Raw genomic sequence first — 20,275 nt, 5'->3', positions numbered from 1 at the left:
TGGTGACACGATCTTGGCTCAGTGCAAGCTCCGCCTCCCAGGTTCATGCCATTCTCCTGCCTCAGCCTCCCGAGTAGCTGGGATAACAGGTGCCAATCACCACGCCTGGCTAATTTTTGTATTTTTAGTAGAGATGGGGTTTCTTCACGTTGGCCAGGCTGCTTTTGAACTTGTGACCTCAGGTGATCCACCCGCCTCAGCCTCCCAAGGTGCTGGGATTACAGGCATGAGCCACCGTGCCCAGCTTTAATTTCTGGTTTTAAGAAGAGTGGGGGCCAGGCATGGAAATGGGGAAATGGAGTTTCCCTATGTTGCTTAGGGTAGTTTTGAACTCCTGGGTTCAAGTGATCCTCCCACGTTGGCCTCTCAAAGTGCTGGGATTACTGGCATGAGCCACTGTGCCTGGCCAGAGCCACTTTGGGAAGAGCAATCTATACTTACCCTTTTTTGTGACAGAATTTTGCTCTGTCACTCAGACTGGAGTGCAGTGGCACGATCTTGGCTTACTGCAACCTGCACCTCCTGGGTTCAAGCGATGCTCCCGCCTCAGCCTCCCAAGTAGCTGGGTTACAGGCACCCAGCTAATGTTTATATTTTCAGTAGAGACGGGGTTTTATCACGTTGGCCAGGCTGGTGTCAAAACTCCTGACCTCAGGTGATCCACCCACCTCGCCCTCCTAAAGTGATGGGATTACAGGCATGAGCCACTGTGCCTAGCCTTTTTTTTTTTTTTTTTTTGAGAGGGTCTTGCTCTGTTGCTCAGGCTGGATTGCAGTGATACTATCATAGCTGTGGCCTTGAACTCCCAGGCTCAAGTGATCCTCTCACCTCAGCCTTCCAGGTAGCTGGAACTAAAGGCATGTGCCACCATGCCTGGCCTTTTTTTTTTTTTTTTTGCATGTTTTTGTACAGACCCGGTCTCCCTATGTTGCCCAGACTGGTCTGAAACTCCTGGGCTCAAGTAGTCTTCCCACCTTGACCTCCCAAAAGTGCTGGGATTACAGACATGATCCACTGATACCCAACACTAACCTGGCTAAGGTCACCCAGACTGTAGAGAGGTAGAGCTGGGACAATGGCCTTGATCTGACTCCAGCATCCTCAGGTTTTCCTCCCTTATCTGTAGAATGTGGATAAGATGACCAAGAACACATCCTAGAGGGCATGATAGCCAGGACAGGACTGTTCTAGGAACACACACGAGGCGTGTTAGGGAAGACTCAGAGAGATGAGAACCAGGAAAGACCGCTGTGGCTGAGATCTAGTCTGTATCCTAGAGTGTTTTATGTACTTTTTGAAGTATTTTTTCACCAGTACTTAATAGCAACTCTTAGATCAAGCATTAGCTCCAGAGGAGTAAAAAATCAGATTCCACAGATTTATACTAATGTACCTAACACAGGTGGTAATGGCTTTTTTAAAAAAACAGTCCAGGCCAGGCGCAGTGGTTCACGCCTGTAATCCCAGTGCTTTGGGAGGCCGTGGTGGGCGGATCACGAGGTCAGGAGTTCGAGACCAGCCTGGCCAACATGGTGAAACCCTGTCTCTACTAAAAACACAAAATTAGCCAGGCATGGTGGCAGGTGCCTGTAATCCCAGCTACTCAAAGAAGACTGAGGCAGGAGAATCCCTTGAACCCAGGAGGCAGAGATTGCAGTGAGCTGAGACTGCACCACTGCACTCCAGCCCAGGCAACGGAGCGAGACTCCGTCTCAAAAAAGTCCAAACACACCAGGGGTTAAATAAGCTGCTTCTCTTTCCACTGTTTATTATTAATGTACAAAATATACAAAACCAAAAAAAAAAAAATACTCATCCTCAAATCCATTTTGGCTCTAACCCAAGACCCTGCACAAAACCCAACCAATCCACTGTTTTCATAGAAAACAACTGATGCCAAGGTGAAGGAGAGAACTGGGAAAGGGCAAAATCATCTTGTCGAATCCACCCAGGAAGGCACCTGGTGGGGATTCAGAGGTGGTTGACAGGGTGAAGTAGCTGGAAGCCTCCTTCACACTGGCAAGGTTCCAGGTGGGAGCAGGGAGTGAGCTAACTCCCCAAGGCAGTGCATGTAGTGTGACTTTCAGGCCCAGCATGCCAGGCCCAAGTTGATGAGAAGCTGGTCTCACTGAAGTATTTTATCAAGTCTCCAGACTGGCTGTAGTTGGCAAAGGCACACCAGCACCACTGGCCTCACCTTTGCCAGCTAAAACTTGCACCGGATGCAGATATGAGTTCACCATCATCGAACCTAGCAGACCCAGGACGCAGACTGGGTGTTCACAGACAGTTCAAGGTCCCACTTGAGAAAGGACTCAGAATGGAGAGCCCACGCTGGGGGAGGAGTGGGGATGATGTGTGTTCCAGAACTCAAATCCAGCTGATTGAGCCCTCTCAGTGCAGTGGGATATACAATACCCCTTCACCATCTCCCCACCCCATGAGGAATAATGAACTGAGCTGGGATGATTTCTTAAGTGCAGCTGATCCTGTGTCAGAGTTCTGTGTGCATGTGGGGACCCGCAATAGAAGGGTAGGGGTGTTCTCCAGGATAACCAGCTTTAGGTTCTCAAGCATTAAGGGGAATACTGGAAAGGGGTTTGGGGTACAGGGTGAATCTTCTCAAAAAGTGAAGCCAACTGGGTCTCCTCTTCAGCAGTCCAGGAACGTTTCCAGTCTCTCTCCTCCCCAGACTGGAGGAAAATATGTACATCAATGCGCACCAGTGATCAGAAAACCCCCAGGAACCCAAGCAAGTGGGAACTGAGGGGGCCGGCTCCTCATCAGCTGGGGAAAAGGGAAAATGGGCCTCACAGAAGCCATAACAGGGTAGAAGGAGCGAGGCTGCAGTCCACAGGGGTTGTGTGAACGGGGCAGGCAAATGGTCCCTAGGGCAGTGGGGGCCCATTGACACCCGGGTGGTAGAAGGCACAGTTGTTCTCATAGCGGCAGTTGCCCTTCATCATGAAATGTCGGCAGACAGGGCGGTTTGACATGTCTGTGGGAATGATGGCAGAACAGTTAGACAGGAAATGGCTGAGGGCAATGCCACCATCACCACCCCAGTCCATGGCATCCTAAGAACTTTCAGAGACACAGTCTTAGGGATTTGGGGGAAGGGCATAGAGTAGGAACTGCTATGCATACTGGGACATCAAAGAGACGGGTACCTCACGTTCTGCCTAGCTACCAACAGTAGTGACTCTCACCCACTCCCCAAAAGCTTGTATGGGACACCAAAAGGCATATGGGGGACAGGGAGCATCCTCACCTCCTCCATGGCTGTGGCCTCCATCGTGCCCTCGGTGGCCCCCTCCCCCGTGGCCAGGGCCATCATGGCCACGGTGCTCATGAGGTGGTCCTCGATGGTCATGGCCTCGGTGACCAGGGACATCATGAGGCCGGTGGCCATGGGGCCCCCCGTGTCCAGGACCTTCATGGGGACGATGTCCACCACTTCCACCCATGCTTCCGCCAGGGCCTTCGTGGGGGCGATGTCCACCACCAGCACCCATTCCTCCACCAGGGCCTTCATGGGGACGATGGCCACTGCCACCACTGATGCCACCACCAGGGCCTTCGTGGGGACGATGTCCTCCACCCCCACCCATGCTACTGCCAGGGCCTTCATGGGGGCGATGCCCACTGCCCATGCCACTGCCAGGGCCTTCGTGGGGACGATGTCCACTGCTGTTGCCCATGCCTCCACCAGGACCTTCATGGGGACGATGCCCACCACCTCCAACCATGCCCCCACCAGGGCCCCCTCGTCCATTTGGGGGTCCTCCTCCAGAGCGACCTCCTCTGGCGCCTCGGAATGGAGGAGGAGGAGGAGGAGGAGGTTCATTTCCTCCTCGGCCACCTCGGCCTCTATGGTATGGTCCAGGACCAGGTCCTGGACCCCCCCGCATTGGGCCACCCCGCATAGGGTCGCCTGGGCCATCCCAGAAGGGATCACCCCCCCGGGGAGGAGGTGGAGGACCCAGGAGACGTGGACCCACTGGCCCACCAGGGCCTCCATGGGGACCTGTACGGGGAGAAAAAAGAGAAAACAGTATCAGCTACCAGGAACTGCCATCTCCCAACCTAAACCACCTCACCTCCCACCTTCCAGTCAATCCTATACTATTATCAGACTGAAATTAAGCAGATAAGCCCATTCCAACCTTGTACTCACCACCTACCTGGCATAGGTCCCCCAGGTCCAGGGGGAAAGTGCTGCATGCCCTTGGGGCCCCCAGGACCCCCTGGTGGGAAACCATTGGCTATCGGGCCAGGGCCTAGGAGTCCATGTGGCACTGTTAATGAAAACAAGGATAACACAGCATGAGCACTCTAGAAGACAGGCATGGTTTCCCATTTAGATGCACCCAACTGACCCTCTCAAACCAACCTGGCAGAGCAATGCTCTCTCTGTCCAGTCTTTCCCTCCCATTTCTTGCCTAGTGTCCACAGCCCTGTACTCTTCTGCATCTGTGAAACCCTGCTTCCCCCAACTCCACTGCAGGCTTCCTCCCCCAGTCCCCTGGGGCTGGCCCTGAGGATTACCCAGCATCTGCTTGATCTTGTCTGAATAGTCTGGTTGTTTCAGTAGTTCCTCTGAAGGATGACTGTTTGGGCTACCCTGTGAGGATGTAAGAAGGCAAAGTAAACAGACAGACAGGGTAACGACCATGGCGAAAGGGACAGCCAAAGATTAGGGTAAGTGGGTAGATGTGGAGAACTGGGGTAAGGCGAATGGGAGACAGAGTGAGGAGAGAGCACTTAAGGAGGCTCCACAGAAGGTGGAAAAGGGGAAAGAGGGCGCATACCATGATGGAAGTGAGGATCTCCTGGACATTAATGCCTCCTCCTCCAGGGCCTTGGGGGCCCTTTCCAGCACCCATGCTTCCCATAAGATTGGCCAGAACTGGAGGCAACTTGGAGCCTCCTGCCCCATCAGGTGAGCCACCTGACCCCCCAGGTTCCAGGGTCTCAACATACGGAGTCTCATCCATGGAACACTCCTGAAAGAACAACAAAAAAATTAGGACTGACAGAACAGATACATTCTCACATGAAAGATGCACTGAATTCAATGACCATCACAACTTCCATCATCACATAACACTGACTTACCTCATCTAGGGGGATGAGTTTAGGGGGTATGGGCTCGTAGGGCTCAGGATCAGGCTCATGAGGACTATCAGGAACAGCACAGGTGAGGGAAAATAGTAGAATGATAGTCAAGTTATTAATTCAGGCCCTGAAAGTAATTTCTAACCTCCACCCCTTAATTACCCCAGCTCACGTTCCCCTCAGGAGTGTCCAAGCACTCAACATCCCAGGGCAGGAATCCCACTCTGCTCACCTCTCCTTGTTCAGGAAGAGCTCCTGAAGGATTCCCTTCTCCCGCTCAGCCTGGATATATCGCTCCTGGCTATTGCTTCCAGGGGTGACAAGCGGTGACGGCAGAACCAGGGGCCGGGGGCACACCCAGGGCACCTTCTCCTCCATGTTATCATGGCTCAGACGCCGCGCTGTCTCAAATGCATGTCGGTCTGACAGTATCTCTCGCTTAGCTGCCTCACCAAAGTCCTTGATCTTATTCACATTTACTATCGGCAGAGGAAGAAAAGCAAGAGGGAAAGTAAGCACAACCAAGTTCTTTTAAAATCCCTTAAATACACCTATTCCATAGGAAATGACCTCTTACCTCGTTCAGTTTCATCCAATTCAAAATAGAAATATTCTCTCAGTTTGCCTTCCTCAGGCCACGTCACACTTTTCCTCTTCCTGCCTTTCCGGGTCAGTTGGTTAGGATCTCCAGGACTCTCCACTGGCTTGGCATCCAGAGCTCCTGGTTCCAAAGAGGCTGGAAGCAGAAGAGGTTTCAGACCCAGATCCCTCCTTTCAGAAAACCCCCCAAACTGAACCAGTTTCTAGATTACCTGTATCCATGAGCTCTGGAACTTCAACAGGGGGAACCGGGGTGCCTGGACGGTCTATGTCCATTGCCTCAGACGGCGGTGCTGGTTCTGGGGAAGAAGGTTTGGCTGTGCTTGGTTCTGTGCTCGTTTTCCCTTCAAAGGGGCTCGGCTATTGTGAAAGAAAAGGAAGTGAACTGACTGGAAAGCCAAGGGCAAGGCAATTAGTCCAGGGTCCCAGGCACAATCCCCCACAGTTCCTATATAAAGGAAGACTCTGTCTCCACGCCGGTCTCACCTGCACCGTCTATATCCAAGGCAAAACGCCTCTTGTCCTCCCGGACAACTCCTAGCTGCTGTGCCCCTTCTTCTACTTTACCTTTTATACTCTCACTGAAACCTACTTTTGGGAGCCCATACCTTGGCAGCTGTAGGTGACAGCACTTTTTTCTTCTTCTTAATTTTGATGCCTGGAACAGGGGCTGAATTGAGAGCATCCAGGAAGCCCAGGCCCTCCATAGCTACAAAAAGAAAGAGCATCAAATGGCATCATCAGACCTCCTTCACAATCCTACACCTGCAAACACAGTCTAGGCATAAAATGAGCCAATGAAGAGCCTGCCTCAACTTAGGACACGACAAGCTCAAGAGGACCAGGAAGCACATGCAGGAGGATTCACACACGATATTCTTCTTGTTATTCTAGGTTTCCTGTGGCAGGCAAGCCATAGCTTTGAATGTGAATTATAGCTCAGGTAACTGATGAAGTGAGCCCCTGTGAACACGACAAATCACCTTGCCAGGCGCCCCTGACCAGTCACAAAATGGCACACCTCCCTATCTTATCTCTAAAATTACTCCTAAGTGACACCGGAAACAGGAGTTCCAGAGGTACAAAAAGTAAAGGGTACCAAGAAATCAAAGGAAAATGGAGGGAAATAATAAAAGAGAAGGGAAAAAAACTTCTCGTTCCCAGAGACATTCGTTCCCATAAGAGTTTGCTCCTGGCCAGGCACGGTGGCTCACGCCTGTAATCTCAGCACTTTGGGAGGCCGAGGCGGGTGGATCATGAGGTCAGGAGATTGAGACCATCCTGGCTAACATGGTGAAACCCCATCGCTACTAAAAATACAAAAAATTAGCTGGGCATGGTGGCGGGCGCCTGTAGTCCCAGCTACTCGGGAGACTGAGGCAGGAGAATGGCATGGACCCGGGAGGCGGAGCTTGCAGTGAGCCAAGATCGTGCCACTGCACTCCAGCCTGGGCAACAGAACGAGACTGTCTCAAAAAAAAAAAAAAAAAAAAAGACTTTGCTCCTAATTCAAAGTACATCTCCCCACTTTAGACTCACGCTGTGGCGGAATGATCTTCACTTTGATCTCTTTGGTGGCATTAGGTGTTGTGTTGAGTGGCTTGTATTTCTTTTCTGCAGGGGGGGTAGCATCTCCTGGAGCAGCTACGTTGCTGTCAGAAGAGGAACTGTCATCAACATCTCTGACTCACCCCCTCTTGCTCCCTTGTGTCCACAGATCCACCCCATTCAGAACCTGAGAATATGGTCCATACCTCTGACGTTTGAGGGGGATAGGTTTAAGATTGTACTTGTCAGAAACCACCACTGTGCTGGCGTTCTTCTTCACAGGCACCAAGGATGGTGTCTCCAGCTCTAGTCCTGGGGAAAGAAGCATGGTGTGGGCAGCTGAACTCAAACCCCTAAACCCCTGAATTCTCCTCCCGTTCTCACCCGCAAATGTTCTTCTAACCTTGTAACCAAAGCTTCCTCCGCTAATCTTCTCTCTTCCTTACGATTAACATATCACACATCAAATGATTCCCCCATAAGGCTCTGGGTGTGCACATGCACACGAACCCTCCAGAGGCCAGCCGCCAGTCTTACCAGTGGAACGGAACTTGGCATGACTGGGTGCTGTGGTTCGAAGAGACTTGGGCTTCTCCCTCTTCTTCTCTGGGGCCTCCTCGGCCCGGGTCTCAGCCTTCACCTCTGTCAAAGGTCGCTCAGGAGGGGTAGTTCGACTTTTCCCCTCATCTTTACGTTTCTTCTTATCTTTCTCTGTCGTGAAAAAACAAAGCAGAAATGGATTTTATTTAAACACTGTCAGAGGTGAAGCAGACTGGGAGTACCTAAAGGCCACATCCCAGTAGGAAAGAAATAAATACAAAGGATAAAGGACTAAGGAGCTTACCAGCGGGCTGAGTACTGCTCTGAGAGCGGATGACAGCCATCCAGTCGCTGACAAGGACTGAGGCCAATTTCCGGAGCTCTGCAGGTGAGAGAAAGGGGAAATGCCTAATAATGTAAAATATTCTTCCAGGAACAGAAAATGGGAGGTTTGAGAAAATATTGTGAAAATCTATGTAATGGAGAAAGTAATCCAAAGTTTTAAGAAGAACATGAGATATGCTTAAAAACCAAACTCTTAAAAAATGGAACAATGAATTAAGAGTTGTGTTCTACTCAAATAACTTTCAACTCTGATGTCATCACACCACTCTGGAGTAAAAAGACCTAATATTTATTTCAGAATATGTGGTTAAAATCTGCATTAGTAAAAGACTACACATTGGGTGCCATGTACACTGCTCGGGTGATGAGTGTACCAAAATCTCAGAAATCACCATTAAAGAACTTATACATGTAACCAAAATCCACCAGTTCCTCAAAAACTACTGACATTTTTTTAAAAAGCTACATTAGTTGCTTTACGTATAACACACCTAATTGTTACAACAATCTGAAGACTTTTTATTTTCCTTTATAGATGTAAAAACAAGCATAAAATTTGTTTCTAAATGAAAAACTACTTTTGTAACTCTTTCCTTTTGTACTTGGCAAATAACATCTCTGATCTATGGCACCTCTCTTCTGGCCAACATTTCCACTTAGAGACTTATTTCATAATTTGTCATTTAACAGTAAGATTTTCACAGAACACTAAAACATAACTTTTTGAAACAGTCACACAATTAGCAATTTCTATACCTAAGCCAACATGAACCTCAATGCAGGAATATCCTAAAATCTTTCTGGAGTAACTGATAACTATGGTTCCGGTGAGACTTAACTACAACCGACAGGGAATATACAAATTTCAATATCTAAAGGAATGATGGTAATTAAATATATATTTAAAGAGAGCAACACAATTAAGCCAGTTGGAAATAGATTACTGCTCACTTGGTGGGAAACTGGTATCTTGTGTGCCCGGGTAGAGATAAAGGAAACTCTAAATTTCTAAAGGAGACAGGCTTTGTCTTCAAGACAGAACTGTATGGTCCTTGCCAGAAGCTCCACAACTCTTTTAAAAAGGAAAGAATCAGAGCTTTGATATATTTCTTTTTTTTTCTTTGAGATGGAGTCTCGCTCGGTTACCCAGGCTGGAGTGCAGTGGCGCAATCTCGGCTCACTGCAAGATCCGCCTCCGGGTTCACGCCATTCTCCTGCCTCAGCCTCCCAAGTAGCTGGGACTACAAGTGCCCACCGCCACGCCTGGCTAATTTTTTGCATTTTTAGTAGAGACGGGGTTTCACCTTGTTAGCCAGGATGGTCTCGATCTCCTGACCTCGTGATCTGCCCGCCTCGGCCTCCCAAAGTGCTGGGATTACAGGCGTGAGCCACTGCGCCCGGCGCTTTGATATATTTCAAGAGTCAAGATTTTGCCCATGTCCTACAGGAATATGTTTATTGGTAGAACTAGTACATCTATTGTTAGGAAAACAGTTATTAAAGTTCCCAGAATATGCTATAGTTAGAAAAACAGAAGTGAACGATGATGAGACACGCTAGGATGATACTATTTCCCACAGTGAATTTTAAGTGTATGTGTTTTGTTTTTTTTTTTTTTTTTTTTTTTTTTTTTTTTTTTTTTTTTTTGAGACGGAGTCTTGCTCTGTCACCCAGGCTGGAGTGCAGTGGCCGGATCTCAGCCCACTGCAAGCTCCGCCTCCCGGGTTTACGCCATTCTCCTGCCTCAGCCTCCCGAGTAGCTGGGACTACAGGCGCCCGCCACCTCGCCCGGCTATTTTTTTGTATTTTTTAGTAGAGACGGGGTTTCACCGTGTTAGCCGGGATCGTCTCTCGATCTCCTGACCTCGTGATCCGCCCGTCTCGGCCTCCCAAAGTGCTGGGATTACAGGCTTGAGCCACCGCGCCCGGCCTAAGTGTATGTGTTTTATAACAAGCAATCTTAGGAATCAGCTTCCAGTTAAAGTATGGTGCCTTATATTCAGCAACAGAGAAATGAACAACTTTGGAATTGAGAACAGGAAACAGGGTACAGGTTAGAGGAACTTTCTCTTTAAAAGAAGGAAAAAAAAGCAAGGTGACACAGAAAGAGAAAAGTGAAGCGACAATCCAAGGATGGGAAAAGATATTAAGGTAATGAAGTGGAAGTAACAGAGAAAAGCCCATGAAAGAGCAGGAGCGGCACCTACCTTCATCCTCACTTGACTTGCTCAGCTGCTTCACCAGTTTAGCTGTGTTGTTCTATGAGAAATGGGAGCAACAGAAAGGTAAATGCCAGGAGGCAAATAATTCCACTTAGAGCTAAAAATGACAAAAGTTACAATGCTCCCCCCGACCTTTTTTTTTTTGAGACGGAGTCTCACTGTCTTGCCCAGGCTAGAGTGCGTGGAGCAATCTTGGCTCACTGCAGCCTCGATCTCCCAGACTCAAATGATTCTCCCACCTGAGTCTCCTAAATAACTGAGACTACAGGCACGCACCACCACCACCACATCTGGGTAAATTTTATTTTTTGTAGAGACAGGGTCTTATCATTTTTGCCCAGGCTGGTCTTAAACTACTGGGCTCAAGCAATCCACCCACCTCAGCATCCCAAAGTGTTGGGATTACAGGTGTGAGCCACCACACCCGGCTGACACATTCTTTTTTTTGGGGGTGGGGGACAAGTCTCGCTTTGTCACCCAGGCTGGAGTGCAGTGGTGTGATCTTGGCTCACTGCAACCTCCACCTCCTGGGTTCAAGTGATTCTCCAGCCTCAGCCTCCTGATTAGCTGGGACTACAGATGCAAGCCACCATGCCTGGCTAATTTTTTGTATTTTTAGTGGAGACGGGGTTTCATCGTGTTAGCCAGGATGGTCTCGGTCTCCTGACCTCGTGATCTGCCTGCCTCGGCCTCCCAAAGTGCTGGGATTACAGGCGTGAGCCACCGCACCCAGGCGCCACACACCTATTAAAGGAGATAAATTCAAACCAAGTCTTCTTATTCTAAATTATTTTTCTGCCATTCTATCTCACAGGCCCAAGATCACAGCCAACATCAGTCAGTGTGAGTTTTCATCTGTTAGACGAAACCAAAAAAAGAAGAATCAGGGTTTAAAGACTAAAGGTACCTGCTTGAGATGGTCTACAGTGAGTGGTAGGTGCTGCAGGGTCAGTAGTATTTGCTGGAGGAGGGGAATGTTGTTGGTTGTCTTTGAATACGTCAGCCAATTGTTAAGAAGTTTGTAGCCACCAACGTCAATAAACCTGCAGGCAGGCAGGAGAGTCTATCAGTTACGCCCTTTCTAGGTTTTGAAAGTACCACATCCCACGATCCCAGTCTCCCATCAATGCCCCTGGAACCCCATGCCTCACCACCCCATCTTTTAGCTACATCTTCCCATTCCAACCATCCAGATCCCCACTTACTTGATCAGTATTTCTGGTGAACGGGTCTGCAGGAGAATGTTCAAGTAAGTGCATCGACTCACCATCTTTCGTGCTTCCTTCATCAAACTGCAGGATATGAGTGAGGGTTAGAAATGAAGCAGCCAGTATCTCTTCTCTTAGCAAAAGCGCCTCTCTAATCTGTGAACTGCCTAGAGATTCCTGATGATTTGGGACTTTGCTCCAGAGAGGGGGAGTCACATATACCTCTAGGAGGATGGGATGGATCCAGTGCAACATGGAAACTTATGGGAGAACAGAGACACCGAAGTCCCTGACCTGGGGAGGAGAGCATCACTGCCTCCCTAACACACAGGATGAATGTCATTCTGCCCCCAGGTGATACGGCTAGCCCTCAACAACTGTCCCTAATAGTCTGTTCAAGACTGGCTTATTTACTCTCCCCTGAACCTGAGAATCCCTGAAAGAAAATAACATTATAGGTAGGTGGAACATGAACCTAAACAATCTAGAATTCTGTTACCAGGCTACCCTGCTCTCATTCCAACATATGACTCCCTTGGGACTGTGGACGTCCAAATCTCCAGCTTCCGCTATGGTCAGAAACCAAGTGATCATCTTTTCCTATCCCTTACCCTAAAATTGTTAGATTTTAATCCTATTGCACTGACTGTCTTTCCCTTTCCTTTCCAGGATCATTCCAGTCTGCCTCAACTGCAGCCATATTTTAACACACAATATTCTCTACTCACAATGAATCCAAAAAAGGGTAAAGACTCACCTGAAGATCTTGGAAATCCCATCCACACTTTTGACTTCCCCATCTCGGTTAAGGAAGCTGTCCAGGCCCTTGAGAAGTTCTTTGGGGTCTATGGGACCAGAACCCATGATGGTGGTTTCTATGGTAAGAGGACAAAACAAACAAACCCACAGAATAAATGGGTGGCAAGGACTACCCGAGTAGGCCCTCTAATAAACCACATCTCTACATCTGACAAAGTATAGTGACTATTCAACTATGCTATTTTTTAGATATGAAAAATCAACACAGACCACTTGCCACTACCGAGAAAATAGCCCTAGCAAGTTAAACATGGGGAGCATATGTGACTGAACAGGAAAGCAATTCGATTGGAGGACTAGAGCAGCACACCTGTCCCTCCCTCCCAGCAGCATCCTTCCTAGGATGGCTGAACTTCACTAGATCGTACTAGAGCTAAGATTCAGTTCTCATAACAAGATGTTCAACTCTCCAGGGCATTTGTACCTATTGTTAAGTCCTGTCTTCCCTAGTTGCTGAAAAATCTGGCTTGAAAAACAGCCTATAGCTTGACAGAAATTGGGCCAAATCTTGGGTGTTTGAGCTAAATGTCTTGTAAGAGTTGATTCCTTTTTATCTTAGCCCATTAAGAGTCATAATCACGACATAAGGCAAGATATCTATCAGCTGAAGTGGTAGATGATAGAGAACAAAACAAAACTTGAAAACAGAATCCTTCCCTAAGGAGATCTGGAGGTAGGTGCCAGATATTGAGACAAATGGATGCAAGGAAATCAAGCAGGTCCTCCTAGGCCTTGAATAAACTGTCACTCATTAACCAAACACTGCACAAGTTTTTACTGTCTCCATGTTAAACGGAAGCTAGTGGTTTGTGCTTTCAAAAGCAAAGATGTAAATCTGGTCCTCTCCTCAAAAATCACGCTGTGGATCCCCTAGGAAAGCCTAAAACTGAAAACCATGGAAACTAAAGAATGGAATAAAGTCAAATGCTAGAAAAATTCCCTTTTAAGCAGCTGTTTTAGACCAGGTTGGAAAAGGAATTAGTTAAAAGCTAAGCTCCTTTTATGGGACAGGGCAGAACTGAAGTTCCAGAAAGGAAATTTACAATCAATATTGTTCTGATTGGGATTTGTATCTACACTGCCTCTAAATACTTGCTTCTAAGAACCAAAAAAGAGGCCAGGTGCTGTGGTTCATGCCTGTAATCCCAGCACTTTGGGAGGCCAAGGTGGGCAGATTCCTTGAGCATAAGAGTTTGAAACCAGCCTCAGCAACATGGCGAAACCTCATCTCTACAAAACATAAGCTGAGTATGATGGTGTGCACCTGTAGTCCCAGCTACCCAGGAGGCTGAGGTGGGAAAATGGGAGGACTGCTTGAGCCCAGGGACATTGAGGCTACAATGAGCTGTGATTGTGCCACTGCACTCCAGCCTGAGCGACAGAGTAAGACCCTGTCTCAAAAACAAACAAACAAACAAAAAACCACCAAAAAAGAAAGCCATTTCAGCAATATCTGCCTTTGGGCAATAAGGCCAACACTGGGTAGCAAGGAAGAGGCAAGAACAAAACCTTCCTCATCCTACATCTAGCACAGAGGTAACAGACACAATCCCCGCAGAAGGGTAGAAAAATCAGTATTTTACAAAGATGAGTATTTTTGTGCCGGAAAAAACATAGGTTTCTTGTAAGATAATGCAAATTAATTCTATTTGTTCTCAAACAAAAGAAAAAACATAAGCATAACAATCTCAGCCCTTTAGTCCTCCCAACAAAAAGGTCAATAAATTTCCAAATGTGTAGGTCCTAACACTCTAGGCGAGCAGCAGCAGAGGCAGGGAGGAGGCAGCCAGGAAGGGAAGAAGTATAATCTTGGCTCTGGCGGTCATAACCTGTGGGCCGAACAAAGCGAGAGATGAGGCAAGAAATGTTGAGAAGTCACTGCTGCCCTGGAACCTCTACAAGTACACATGGAACCTGAGGTCAGAGAAAAAACATTCAAGGAGAATACTGGAAAAGATTAGACGTTCGTGGGCCAAATCCACTCAAGTATGGTGATCCTTACATAGACACAGAAATAAAGGTATTCTTCCCATGTAGTGAGATAATATAAAGTGATCTATAGAAACTATAAAGAGATATGATAAAGGGACATATAAAACAGATATCACATCTGTTGGAGACTGGAAAAGCAATGTATGGGTTCCAATAATAACATATCACAAGCAATCAAGAGACTAAGAAATTTTTAAAACTCTATATATACACACACATACCTACCATTAGATTCCCAAAGCAAAATATATGCAACTTGACAAAAGGCCTTGAATTAAACATCATTTCAAACCAGTTCCCCTTGACTTGACTGGTTCAAACCCAGGGCTGAATATATACAACCCTGGAGAATTCCCTTTGGCATATCCAACTGCAAGCTAAGCCAATAAATAGACCAGCTACCTCTATTTCCTTCAGACACTAAATAAACTGTCATCTGAGCTCAAGTGTTCCTTCAGAGGATGGGAGACAAGACAGAAGAGCCAGTCTTAGAAAAATGGACCAATGAGTACAAAGCTAAATTCTGTCCAGAGCCCTCTGCTGGGAATGGGATCCAAGGACTTTTTTATTCCCATTTGTATAAACAAGAATAAAAAACATTAATAGTCAAAGGAAAGCTAAGAGACAAAGCAAAATTAGTGTTAAACATTCATTTTCCACTACTTATATTTTGGAAATATAAGTGAAATTTTGTCTCATTAGCACCAATCTTGATAAAATATAAGTGGGTTTTCTCATGATGGCCTTCCTTTAGGCAGATTCATTCTTATTTAAAATTAAGGACCCTAAGTGTCTTATAACCTAGTTTCCTTACTTGGAAGTCAGTATATTTTGGGAAAAAACCAAACAAGCTCCAAGGCACTGAAGTGGGGAGGAATGTAAAGTCCAACATTCCGGGCACAGGGCTACAGCTGAGAAGGCAAACTGAGTTGATGAAGGAAGGCAGGGGCTGTGACTAAGTGTTGTAACATTACCTACTCAGGATCTGGAGTCTAGAATGAAAGCTTGAGAAAGCTTTCTGGAACCACGAATAATCCAGGGCATGATTATGTCTTTTTTTAGTGAGCTGCTATTTCCTTGACTGCAGAACATACAGAAGGTGGGGAGTGAGGGAGCAACCCCCTGGCCTACGTCCACCTCATCCTAAGCTATGCTTTCCTTACGGAGATGTTTCAGGCAGAGCCATACTCTACTGGCACAAAGCACTGGGGAATTTTCTACCACTTTTACCAGAGATAAACGTCTGTGACACCAACTCCTGCCTTCAAAATGAATTTTACTTGAGGGCTATTCAAATAAATAGGGTGAAAAAATATCCAGCATAGCTAAAGTTATTCCACATCCATCACCAATGAACAGGACTGAATTGGTTCAGGATAAAAATTCTGTGCAAGTCAGAGTTCTTTAAAAATAACTGTCTTCTAACAAAAAGAGAAAAAACTCCCAAATTTACCTTAATTTAGAGGCACTTCTGGAAATGAAAATGATTTGTACCTAACTCATGTTCCCCTTCCTTTCTTCAGTGTTTTAGGCATTTCCTAGTTTGACTCAATAGTGGACTGAATTATGTCTCTCAGGTGATTCATCACAAGGTCATAGCTTGCTTCCAAGTAGTAAGCCCCTACCCCTCAAAGTCATTTTGCAAACCTGATACATGAGCTCCTCAAAAGCTTATCTGCCTTTCAATAAAGATGCAAAATGATACACCACCCCAACTCATAGAAAAAGACCCCAGACTGGAACTCTGGCCACAAACTACAAGGATCAGCTTTTCCAAGATTCTCTGAATGGATGTGGTTCCCCTAGTAGACCTTGCTTCCCATCTCCCATGTTAAGGAAGATCTTCATTATTAATCCCCTGGCTCACTAGATATCAGGAACCCCAGTGGGTAGAATGTTCAGCTCCCAAAGAAGATATGCTGCAGAGGCACATGGCAAACTGCTTAAAAGAAAAAAAACAACAAAACAAAACAAAAAAAACTTGTGGTCAATAGACATGTGGAAGAGTCCCTCCCATCCAATCCAGAAGTTTAAGTAATAATTTGAGAATCTGTACCCAGTAGAAAATTAGCCCTAAGTCTCACCCACATCACCACAGGGCAGTTGTGCTTTCCAATTCTGCCTAGAACCTCCACGCTTCAGTGCAGGACTTTTAAAAATTAAAATTATATGGAGAGTCTGATAAAGATTTGGCTTTGAAAAAGTTGGGGGAAGGAACCAGACACCCAATACCACCCTCAGATAGGGCATGGCTTCTGAACATGCACCAACTGCCACAGCACTGCATGAGTTGAAAAATGAAGAGGACATCATTTTTTCATTAATGCTTTCAAGGAATTTCTTTTAGAAGGGAAGGAAAAAGAAATTCAAAAAAGGTGGCTCTTTGGGAAAAAAAAAATGAAAGTTGTGAAATGTAATACCAGAAAGGTTTTGCTTACCAGAAACCGTAGCTTGATTCCCCCTGCCTTGAGTTTACAACTGCCGCCTCCTTTCCTAAAGATTCACTTCTTATCCTAGTACCAATGTACAGGAACTAAGTGCAGAACGTGATACAGCACTGAATACAGTTTATCCCCAAACTGAGAGGTGGGAATGAGGGCGATTTAGAAGAAAGTCCTAGAAGTATCCACCTTCCCCCGATTCTCATTACACAAAGCGACCAAATGCAGGAGGCCCAAAGACTGGTTCCTGAGCAGAAATGGCACATTTCAGTGTCATCAGGCCCGTTTATCTCGAAGGGACTCTCGCAAGCCCTTGTGTCTTTCCCATCTCCCTCTACACACATATATACATACACACACGCTCACACACATCCTCAAAGCTCCCAGTCTTGGGTTTGCCTGTTTTTTCACCCCTGGCAGCTGAAGTGGGGAAAAATTACAAGCAGTTGTGATGAGTGAAAGTGAAAATAAAAACTGGTTCTATAAAAACTAGAACTACCCAAGGAGATGGACAGCCTTAATACTTAATTCCTATAAGCTCTCATCCCTTTAAGGTATTTTATATAATGAAAATTAGGAAAATGTCTTCTCCCTAGCAGCCACGAGCACAGGGAGTGCAAAGGCATCTGCTCAGGGGTGGAGCTTCAAGAGGGTGGAGAAAAGAGGAAGAAAGCTGATTACATCACCTTTCAAGGCTGCTCCTCCCCCTTGACCAAGTTTCTAGGGCGGCCCTAAGCTCAGGATGGCAAAAGGGGAAGAAAAACAACAAAGACGGAGGGACGCCATTTTGTAATGGAGAAAGAGGACTCGAACTATAAAAAGCCACCCAGCTCTGCCGGTAGCTTCAGTTACATTATAAAAACACCTTTTTAGTAAAAAAGCCAAAAGCCAGTTCCCCATCGTGAATAATCTTTGACCTATTTTGATCAGTAAGAGCGTAGTGAAAATTAAAGCAATCAAAATATTAGAACAATTTTCTGCAGGGAAGAACTGAATTTGCAACGGAGGTTCAACCGGCTACCATCGACCACCCCCATCCTCCCTATAGAGGGAAAGGGGGAGGAAGGACTTGGACCCCTCTCAACAAATAGGGTTGAGGTGGGAGGACAGGAAAAAAAATGGGTCAAGACACAACCTGCAACGCCGCTTGGAAGACAAAAGGACAAGGAAAGTCGCCATATTGAAGCAGGGAAGAAAAAAATTCCTTTTAACGACACAAATCTTTTAGAAAGCTAGCATTCAATTGCACTAAATGGCTTTTAAAATTATACTCCTAAATTCCACATTACCCAACCTTTCCACCCTCTATTTAACTGTACCTCCCCCACCAAAAAATATCAAGTTAAAATGTTAATCACTCTTTTGCTTTTAAATACCTATGCAATCTGCAACAATTATAAGACATTCTTTACCTCCCCAACTATTGTATGTACTGGCACTAAGATTATATTTTGTCCTAAGTGTCTTGCAATCTTTATTCCTAGATTGCCACCTATTTTAACCACACAAATATACCCCAAACAAATTACATTAAAATTGAGAGGATTTAACAGTCATTTAAAAAGTTATAGCGAGCTATTATTTCTCTCTGCCCATCTCCTTACCCTGCAATCTTTATGTACAGATTGCTTATTAATCTGGCAAATTGAAAGGCACCCTGCTTGTCTCACACACAAAGAAGTGGTACTTCTGGGCCACAAGATCCACCATCTCTTGTATGTGAGCTCATTAACCCTTTCGAAGACTGCTGCTAACCAGAGGAAGGTAACCATTCCTCCTTATATAAACACGTATGGCTTTGGCAGTCTGGAAATTGGCTGGATTACCAAGGGTTAACCATCAAAATCCTCACTTGCTGGCCCTCCCTCCACCCTCTCTTTGCCTGCAGCAGGGCAGGGAAGAGATAGGTGGTAGGGGAGAGAGAACAAGACTGTTTAGACCCACAGGCCCTTTTTAATGGAGATTAAGTGACCAGATTGGTCCTTCTCCAGTTCTCTATTTGTTCTATGGTCTCATTTCTTCCTCTCATTATTTTTGGTTTCACAACGGGAAACGTTGACTTCTTGTTGCAAGGCTGGTTTTTGAAAATTCGACACTTACTATCCAATTTTTTTGCGACGTCAGCACCTCGGGCTCAGGGGGGAGGGGGTAAAATTTTGGAGGAAAAAAAATAAAACAACCAACCAGGACCCAAAACTCAATTATTTAGGGGGCCTCATTGGATCAAAAAGTCTTTTAAAAAATAAAGGCCAACTCAGTATTCATTTCCCCCCCCACCCAACTCCATTTAGGGAGGGGGGTCGCAGAAAAAAGTTCTGAGTGGATTCAAAAAAGTAAACGCTGGATGAGTGAATTTGGGTGGTTTGGGAAGGGAGGGTGGTTGATTATTTTTCAAGTTATGTGGTGACGGTCCTTCGGCCACAGATTTCAAGTCCCAAGCAGCGTGGGCTGGTGGGGTGGGCAAGATAGGTGGGAAGGGGCAGAAGACACAAGTGGTTGGGCTGGTGGCTGCTGTTTTCCCTTTCCCCCCTCTCTCAGGATCCTTTCAAGGGCTTAGATGTTGCTGCGGCTTGTTTCTGTTTTCCTCGTGGTCGGCCTGTCTTTCTCCGAGAAAATTCAAACCTGGGATAAAAGGAACACAAGGGAGAAAGATGTAATCAGTACGGGTTGCTTCAAAACACCCAGAAATGCCATCTTTGCTGTCCCCAAACAAACCTCTGTGTCCCATCCTGATCGCAGCCGCTTTAAGCCGTGGCTCTCAAATGAACCCACCCCTACCCCGCTTCCCAGATCCAACGCTCTCCGCAAAATTTTACCCACTAAACAACAAGGTAGGTAAACTTACCTCTAAACGAACCCCAGAATGGCGGCCGCCCGCTCGGGTGGAGTCTTTTATACCCGGACGCCGCCCAACGCGCCCAAACGTGCTGGTGAAACGCCCTTGTCGCGAGACATTATACGCGAGGCGTGAACTCATTGGTCAACCTAAACGACAATTCGCCAGCTGATTGGCTAGTCTCACTTCACCTTTGCTCCGCCCCTTCCCCGGCACTCTCTTCCGCCTCCTTTCTGCCTCCCTGTTGCGTGCGCGTGACCAGAGAGCCCAGCACCTCCCTTTCCTCTGCTTCCGCCACTTCCGCCCTGGAGAACATTTCTCACCCAGGGTTGGTAGAAACGTGCCGGAGCATGCGCACTGAGAGGATCTCGATAAAAATCGCCTTCAAAATTGCTTAAAAGGCAAACTCTAACAAAGAGATCTAAGAGTCGTAGTGACTAGCCAAGAAAAAATGCAATTTTGAGGTCTAATTCGATTGTGACGCAGTTGAAATTAGCTTCTCCGCCCATGCCTTCCCTTTCACGCTTCCGTCCTGACGCAAACGTGCGGCCGCCTTCCGCACTGCGGGCTTGTCCTTGGCCCTGCCCTAGTCAGTTTCCTGAAGCA

At 46.6% G+C, this 20,275-nt stretch overlaps 1 protein-coding gene across 4 annotated transcripts; it reads right to left on the bottom strand.

The window, feature by feature from the left end:
* Positions 1 to 1,738: 1,738 nt before the first annotated feature.
* PPP1R10 (protein phosphatase 1 regulatory subunit 10) lies at positions 1,739 to 19,353 on the bottom strand. 4 transcript variants are annotated; one of them, XR_012434038.1, is made up of 19 exons: positions 18,934 to 19,353; positions 12,339 to 12,456; positions 11,579 to 11,665; positions 11,281 to 11,416; positions 10,359 to 10,410; positions 8,111 to 8,188; positions 7,804 to 7,977; positions 7,473 to 7,578; positions 7,258 to 7,370; positions 6,327 to 6,427; positions 5,931 to 6,078; positions 5,696 to 5,854; positions 5,351 to 5,597; positions 5,119 to 5,182; positions 4,812 to 5,006; positions 4,394 to 4,624; positions 4,185 to 4,298; positions 3,272 to 4,027; positions 1,739 to 2,998 (listed from the first exon to the last, which is right to left on the bottom strand). XR_012434038.1 is itself a non-coding variant. In XM_045390056.2 (19 exons), the coding sequence occupies exons 2-19, from the start codon at positions 12,443 to 12,445 to the stop codon at positions 2,889 to 2,891; spliced, it is 2,823 nt and encodes a 940-aa protein (XP_045245991.1). In that variant the 5' UTR covers positions 12,446 to 12,456; positions 16,831 to 19,353; the 3' UTR covers positions 1,739 to 2,888. The 4 variants fall into 4 exon arrangements, 3 of the variants coding, with proteins under 3 accessions (XP_045245991.1, XP_065400313.1, XP_073894690.1); XM_045390056.2 differs by having other exon boundaries at positions 4,549 to 4,624; positions 16,831 to 19,353; XM_065544241.2 differs by having other exon boundaries at positions 4,549 to 4,624.
* Between the last annotated feature and the right edge of the window lie 922 nt (positions 19,354 to 20,275).

The sequence above is a fragment of the Macaca fascicularis genome, chromosome 4 (genome assembly GCF_037993035.2).
Source record: "Macaca fascicularis isolate 582-1 chromosome 4, T2T-MFA8v1.1".
Classification (NCBI taxonomy): Eukaryota; Metazoa; Chordata; class Mammalia; order Primates; family Cercopithecidae; genus Macaca; species Macaca fascicularis.
Note: the sequence above shows the minus strand (reverse complement) of the source record. Positions and strands in the feature narration are given on the sequence as shown.